Raw genomic sequence first — 8,179 nt, forward strand, 5'->3', positions numbered from 1 at the left:
GAGGAAGGTGGCGTTTCTCAGGGAAGGATTTTGGTGTGGATTGGTGATGGAGTGAGATTGTGGAGGTATTAGTGGTGTAGCGGTATAACCTTGATATCCAGGATCAGGTTAGTGAGTCTTTTGTGGTACCAAGAACTCTTGTCCGCTGAAATTCGGTTGTTGAGTTGTGCCGGTGACGCTGTTGGAAGGGGTCATAGGTCAAACTGGCAGCCATTTTGTGAGTGGAGGTTGTGGTGTTAACCTTGGAAGTTGGTGTTGTGGTGTATTGGTGATTTTAGGGACGATGTTATGGTGTTATGGGTAATCTTTGGTGATGATGGTAATCTCCTGTGAGGTTTGAGGAGGTGAAATACGGGAATTATTGTCTGGGGACGCGGTAATGGCGTCCGGGTAAATTCCTGCGGTTGAGGGGAAATATTTCTGTGACTGGTGGAGGTGTAAACGGGTTCTGGTGATGTGGGAAGTGACGAGAACGTCATGTAGTAACGTGTACTACCTCATGTTGTTTGTGAATTATTATTGGTATTAATATATGTGCTTGTAACATAGAATAATCGTGTTTTCTATCCCCCCAACATTAATCTGGTATTAGAGGTAATTCCAGGTGTGCTGAGTCAAGGTAAAGATAGAGTGAGAGATAATTCTGGCGATTTCGGATAGGTCGGGTAGGCACTCGAAGCCTTTAAAAATCCAGACCTTTAAAACTTTCCGGGATCAGTGTAACGTCCACTTTCTTGGAGAGATAACCGGGATCGTACGATCGCAGGTAAGTAAGCGATCGTGACAGAATATGGGGGCCTGTCCGGGATTCTTTGAACATTTGTGGGGTGTAACGAGTGTTACATGGTGATTGTTGTTGGGAGGAATTTACCTGTGTGAAATATTTCTTTAAAACTGTGCATGTATTGTGGTGAATATTTGGAGAAATATTTTGTGAATATTTTGTGGAGTGTAGCAATTGTAATCATGGCCGCTAGACATGTTGAGATGTTCCTTCTGTCGAGAAGTGTGCATGATCTGTACACACTAACCAAGGAGGAATTATGTTCAGTGGCTGAGAGGTTTCAAGTGGAGTTGAAATCCAAGAAAAAGGAGGAAATGCAGGCAGAGTTGAAAAATGCTCTTGTGGAGAGGAGCTGGTTTGAAAATGATGGTGGTGAAAGTGAAGATAATGATGGGGAGAGTGTAGAGGAAGGTGCTGGGGTCAGTGAGATAAACCTGGGTGCTCTTGGTGGAACAGATGGCCTTTCTAGTAGTGAAAAATTTGAGCTAATGAAACTTCAAATACAGATGCAGAGGGAGCAGAAGCAGCAAGAGGTGGAGTTAAAGAGGGAGCAGATACAGATGCAAAAAGAGATTGAGATAGAAAAGATTAGAGCGGAAAGTAAAAATAAAGTAAATGAGACCAGGGCAGGAAATGGTGCCCAAATCAACCGGGATTTAGAGAGAAAGTCCATCAGTATGCCTAACTTTGTGGAAGGGGAGGAAGAAAACTTCTTTGTTCAATTTGAAAAAACTGCAAAGATGATGGGATGGGATGAAAATGATTGGGCATTAATAGTCCAGTCTAAATTTTAAGGAAAGGCCCGAGAGGTATATGTGAATTTGAGTGAGCAAGACGCGCGTGATTATGAAGTGGTAAATGAAGCGGTGTTGGGATCAACCCTTCTATGTCCGAGTGTGTACCGGGAAAGGTTCCTCAGGACAACAAAACGCCCAGGTGATACTTATCTCGGGATGGCTCGAGAGGTTATCCTTAAACTGGACCGGTGGCTGAAGGCCGAGGAAGCCACTACACTTGAGGAGGTAAAATGAGTTATGCAGATGGAACAATTTATGAGCCAAATGCCCCTCAGTGTAAAATATGAGCTCATATCACACGACGTGAAAGATGTGATGGAAGCCGGACGCAGAGCTGACAAGTACTGTGCGGTCCGTGGGCTGAACGGAGATGAACACCATGAAGGGAGAAAGCCATTCTCCAGCATGCCCCCGCCAGCCGACCACAACATGAGGTCTACGCCCTAAAGGAGTAGGCCCAGGAGCACTACCTATTACCAGAAGGGTAGTGGTGATGAAGGTGCAGTTAAGTGCCTTGGATGTGGAAGTAGCGGGCATAGGAAGTTCCAGTGTCCGAAGGGACGGCCGAAGCCAGTGGGAGCAGTTGCCGCCCAAAGAGACCTGATAAAGTATGTGGAGAATATGAATGCAGAGATACAACAGGAGCCGCCGAAAGATGAGGGCTTTGAGCACTTCACCAGTAAGGGCACAGTGAAAGTGGAGGGAAGTCCAGAGAAGATGATCAGAATCCTTCGGGATACGGGAGCTAACCAGAGTCTGATCTTAAGTAGTGTACTCCCATGGAATGAGGAGACCAGCACTGGCAGAGAGGTCTCATGCAAGGGTGCAGGAGGCAAGTTCAGTATTCCCCTGCACAAAGTTTGGCTGGACTGTGGATACGTCACTGGAGAGGTGACGGTGGGAGTGAAGGAGACACTGCCCGTAGATGGAGTGGATATGCTGGTTGGGAACGACCTGGCTGGAGGTCGAGTTATCCCTAAACTTCAGATGGTAGACAACCCTCTGATAGGGATGACAGAAACCACCACTCCGGCAGCAGTCCCTCACTCAACAGATGGAGAGGCAGAGGTGCCTGAATTGGTCCCAGTCTGCGCAGTGACCTGAGCGATGGCCTGGAAGGAACGCATGGACACCGAGGGAGCAACGCAGGAGGACGAAGGCCTGGGCGTTCTGTTTGAGGAACCTGATGAAAAAGGAACTAACCCGGATTGCGCGAGTGGTGAACCGGTTGTAGGCCAGGTGGAGCCCAACCTTGATTTTCTGGTAGAAAAGAGCGAGTTGATAAAAGCTCAGGAGAGTGATGAAAGCTTGAAGTCTGCTTGGAATGAGGCTAAAATGCTGGGTGAGCTGGACAATGAGTACGTGGGCTACTACGTGAATAACGGGGTATTAATGAGAAGTTGGAGGCCCCTGACAGCCCCAACCTCTGATCACTGGATGGTGAAAAGGCAGATTGTGGTGCCACGGGTATATAGGAAGAAAATTTTGGAGATGGCACACGAAGGTAATCTAGCAGGACACCTGGGGGTCAGAAAAACCCTAGGAAAAATCCTGTGTCATTTTTACTGGCCCAGAGTGAGAGGTGATGTGAAAGAGTTTTGTAAAACTTGTGGTTTGTGTCAGAAGGTGGGCAATCCGAACCAGGTGATTCGCCCTGCCCCCCTTCACCCTATACCTGTGGTCGACGAGCCTTTCAGTAAGGTGGTGATAGACTGTGTAGGTCCTTTACCAAGGACCCGGAGGGGAAACCAGTACTTGCTGACTATTATGTGTATGTCATCCAGGTTTCCTGAGGCCATTCCCCTCAGGAGTATAAACTCTAAAAAAATTGTGAGGGAACTGGTGAAATTTTTCTCCTGGGTGGGAATTCCTAAGGTGTTGCAGTCAGACCAGGGAAGTAATTTCACTTCTCGTGCGTTCAAGGAAATCCTAAGGGGTCTAAAGATTGAACAGAGACTGTCGAGTGCTTATCACCCTCAGTCTCAGGGTTGTGTAGAAAGATTTCACCAAACTCTTAAAAACACTCTCAGGATGTATTGTGAGGAGATGAGTGTTCAGTGGGATGAGGCATTGCCACTAGCCTTGTTCGCGTTAAGGGACAGTGTGCAGGAGTCAACTGGTTTCAGCCCATTTGAGTTAGTGTATGGGCATGAGGTGAACGGTCCTTTAAGGATGGTGAAAGAAAAATGGTTAGGAGCAGAGGAACCTCATACTGTGGTGAAATATGTATCTGATTTCAAGGACAGATTGATGAGAGCTAGGAAAATTGCTCGGGAAAATTTGAAAAATAGTCGGAGTGAGATGAAAGGCTGGTATGACAAGAAGGCGAGGGACAGATCTTTCCAGCCTGGGGACAAGGTATTGGTTCTTTTCCCATTGCAGGGTGATCCTTTCAAAGCCAGGTTCAGCGGGCCTTGGGAGATTGAGAGGAAAATGAGTGATGTGAATTACATTGTAAAAACTCCAGGGAGGAAGAAAAAGAACCAGTTGTGTCATGTAAACATGTTGAAGCCATTTCATGAAAGGGACAGAGAAAATGGAGGTGATGTAGTAGTGGGAGTAAGAACTGTGAGTGTTGTAAATGCAACCACTGAGGCGGAAGAGAAGTGGTCCGAAGTGAAACTGAGTAGGTGTGAAGGGATGGTGCTAGAGAACTCAGCTGTGTTAGGGAATTTAAATGATAAACTGGGGCACATGGAGCTAGAGAAGAAGGAAAGAATTAGGGAGATAATTGAAAGATTCAATTCTTTGTTCCCTGATGCACCTAGAAAAACGAATGTGGTGGTGCACGATGTGGATGTTGGGGAGGCTGAACCCATCAAACAGCATCTCTACAGAGTTAACCCGCAGAAAAGAGAGATCATGAGAAAAGAAGTAGAGTATATGCTGGAAAACGACTTGATTGAGCCCAGTGAGAGCCCATGGAGTTCGCCATGTGTACTGGTGCCCAAGCCTGGTCAAGAGAGTTTCCGTTTTTGTACGGACTATAGGAAGGTTAACATGGTGACAAAACCTGATGCTTACCCTATCCCTAGAGTTGATGACTGTATAGATCATGTGGGAAGTGCCAACTTCATAACAAAAATTGACTTGTTAAAGGGGTACTGGCAAGTAGGACTCACTGAGAGGGCAAAAGCCATATCAGCTTTTGTCACCATGGATGGATTATACCAGTACAAAGTTCTTCCGTTTGGGATGAAGAACAGTGGGAGTTCTTTTCAGAGGTTAATGAACAGAATACTGAAGGGATTGAAGGGATGTTCTGTGTACATAGACGACATATTGTTGTACACTGAGAGTTGGGAAGAGCATGTGCAGCTGCTGGAGGAAGTATTCAGAAGGCTGGATGATGCCAACCTTACTGTCAACTTAGCAAAAAGTAATTTCGTGCAAGCTAATGTGGAGTACTTAGGTTTCAAGGTTGGAAAAGGTGAAGTGAGAACCGTGGAAGCCAAGGTGAAAGACATTGTAAATCTCCCTCCACCCACCAATAGGAATGAGATACTGAGATTCTTATTGGCCAGTTGATATTACAGGCGATTTTGTAAGAATTTCTCTGATGTTGCCATGCCCCTGACCAAGTTGCTGAATAAGAAGTCAAAATTTTGTTGGGATAAGCTTTGTGAAGAAGCTTTTCTGGAGATTAAGAAAATGTTAGTCAGTGCCCCAGTGCTGCGCATGCCTGATTATGAAAAACCATTTGTATTGTATGTGGATGCCAGTCAGAATGGTGTGGGTGGTGTGTTAATGCAAGAACATGAGGGAATGGAGCACCCCATACGCTATTATTCTAAAGAGTTGTTACCATATCAAAGGGCTTACAGCACTATTGAGAAAGAGACTTTGGGCCTAGTACTGAGTTTGAGTCATTTTGAAGTGTACGTCAAAGGGACGGGACAGCCTGTGCAGGTCTTCACCGACCACAATCCGCTCATTTTCTTGCATAAAATGAAAAACTCCAATCAGAGGCTGATGAGGTGGTGCCTGGTCTTACAGGACTATGACTTAGAGATTCACCATGTGAAAGGCAGTGAGAATATTATTGCCGATGCCTTGTCCCGTGCACCATCTAGTCGTGAGGCATCCTAATCAGGTGCCTCACGCCTCTTTTGGGAAGGGGATGTCATGTTATTGGCCGAGTTTACCTTGAATGGGATCACGTTTTCTTAGTGTCCCCGTGTTTCGGTTACCTGCCATTCAGGCATTATCCTTATTATTGTTATAAGTAGTGTAAGGCTTATTTACCCATTTTATATCATGTAGTATTATTCTCTTCATAATTTAAGTTCTCTATATCTTTGTATGTATAAGGAAGGAAGTATAATTGAGGTGAAATACGTTGAAAACGAGGGGAGCTTGAGTGGGCAACAACACATTCCAAGGAGGGGAAGGTAGAGCGCCTTGGGTCGTGAAGTGGGGAGGAAGGTGGCGTTTCTCAGGGAAGGATTTTGGTGTGGATTGGTGATGGAGTGAGATTGTGCAGGTATTAGTGGTGTAGCGGTATAACCTTGATATCCAGGATCAGGTTAGTGAGTCTTTTGTGGTACCAAGAACTCTTGTCCGCTGAAATTCGGTTGTTGAGTTGTGCCGGTGACGCTGTTGGAAGGGGTCATAGGTCAAACTGGCAGCCATTTTGTGAGTGGAGGTTGTAGTGTTAACCTTGGAAGTTGGTGTTGTGGTGTACTGGTGATTTTAGGGACGATGTTATGGTGTTATGGGTAATCTTTGGTGATGATGGTAATCTCCTGTGAGGTTTGAGGAGGTGAAATACGGGAATTATTGTCTGGGGACGCGGTAATGGCGTCCGGGTAAATTCCTGCGGTTGAGGGGAAATATTTCTGTGACTGGTGGAGGTGTAAACGGGTTCTGGTGATGTGGGAAGTGACGAGAACGTCATGTAGTAACGTGTACTACCTCATGTTGTTTATGAATTATTATTAGTATTAATATATGTGCTTGTAACATAGAATAATCGTGTTTTCTAGCCACCCAACATTAATCTGGTATTAAAGGTAATTCCAGGTGTGCTGAGTCAAGGTAAAGGTAGAGTGAGAGATAATTCTGGCGATTTCGGATAGGTCGGGTAGGCACTCGAAGCCTTTAAAAATCCAGACCTTTAAAACTTTCCGGGATCAGTGTAACGTCCACTTTCTTGGAGAGATAACCGGGATCGTACGATCGCAGGTAAGTAAGCGATCGTGACAATATGTTAGTGCGTGTGTTGCATAATACCTTAGATGAGTTGAATAGCTTGATTGTGATCGGTGTTTGTTAAATCGAACTGATAATCCGACTTGGTATTCCAAAATGGCACGAGTTGGTTCATCAAGTGGGCCGTGTTGGTAAAAGGGAATGGCAGAGTTGCAATGAGCCGAGTTGGACGCACACCGGCCAGGAGCAGGAAAGGAGAAATGAGCTTGTTTGCTTTGGAACATGGAAAATTATTCAAAGTATGTAATGTTCATTATCTTTTATAAAAATTCCATTATGAAAGCACAGTATTTCATCGCTAGTAAATAAAACTGAGTCAATAGGGCAGTACCTCTCGCCCAAGAGAACATTCCTTTCATTGTCTGTGTAACTTAACGTTGTTGTGGAAAAGGAGGAGGTAAAATTAGAGGGAGTATATATTATCTTGGCAGTTTAGGTAAGAGAGAAAGCAAGAGGAGGAGGAGGAGATTAGCAATAAGTGATATAAATTGATATTAATTGTATGGGTTATGAGAGAAGGAAGAGGTGGAGGAGGAAGAAGACGAGGAGGAGAAGGAGGAAGAGGAGTAAGAGGAGGAGGAGGAGGAGGAGGGAGGAGGAGGGAGGAAGGGTGTATGTATGTGTGTGATCTAAAGAGGCTGTAGAAATCTCTCTCTCTCTCTCTCTCTCTCTCTCTCTTTTTTATTTAAACATAGGTACAATATCACCCGAAGGCGCCATTATCACCCGAAGAGAGAGAGAGAGAGAGAGAGAGAGAGAGAGAGAGAGAGAGAGAGAGAGAGAGAGAGAGAGAGAGAGAGAGAGAGAGAGAGAGAGAGAGAAAACATCGTCTCCCTTTCCTCTGATGATTTTGTTACTGCGCCCCTTCCCCTCCCCTCTCTCTCTCTCTCTCTCTCTCTCTCTCTCTCTCTCTCTCTCTCTCTCTCTCTCTCTCTCTCTCTTCGTATATATTCAAATGAGAGTTTTCTGGATAAAATTCGGTAGTAGGAGGAGGAGGAGGAGAATAATAAAGGTAATGTATATATGGAACGAGTGATAAATAGAGAGGGAATAAAAGAGAGAAAAGAAAAGATGAATAAGAAGAGGAAAAGAAGACGATGAACAGTAGTAGTAGTAGTAGTAGTAGGTTGTTGTTGTTGTTGTTGCTGTTGTTGTTGTTGTTGTCTTTGGCTTTCACTCTCTCCTCTCCCCTCAATCTTTAATATCCTCAGCTTTTTAAACTCCCCCCCCCCTCTCTCTCTCTCTCTCTCTCTCTCTCTCTGTCTCTCTCTCGCTTACAAATTAGCGTTTCCTCCATTTTCCGTAACTGTCTATGCATGTTCCGTAATAGTTCTCCTTGAAATAATTGAAGGGGTAACTAAATAAAAATATAGAATTGCAATATAAA

The 8,179-nt window shown here is 44.9% G+C and overlaps 1 protein-coding gene across 1 annotated transcript; it reads left to right on the forward strand.

Annotated features, from left to right (window-relative positions):
* The first annotated feature begins 2,688 nt into the window (after positions 1-2,688).
* On the forward strand, positions 2,689-5,109 carry LOC135100126 (uncharacterized). Its single transcript, XM_064003090.1, has one exon. It carries the CDS (start codon positions 2,689-2,691, stop codon positions 5,107-5,109), a length of 2,421 nt encoding a protein of 806 aa, XP_063859160.1.
* The last annotated feature ends 3,070 nt before the right edge of the window (positions 5,110-8,179 follow it).

The sequence above is a fragment of the Scylla paramamosain genome, chromosome 4 (assembly GCF_035594125.1).
Source record: "Scylla paramamosain isolate STU-SP2022 chromosome 4, ASM3559412v1, whole genome shotgun sequence".
In the NCBI taxonomy this organism is placed as follows: Eukaryota; Metazoa; Arthropoda; class Malacostraca; order Decapoda; family Portunidae; genus Scylla; species Scylla paramamosain.

What these genes read in the sequence shown, in the direction of transcription:
- LOC135100126 (XM_064003090.1), top strand. Translation starts at nt 2,689, where the DNA reads ATGGCCTGGAAGGAACGCATGGACACCGAGGGAGCAACGCAGGAGGAC.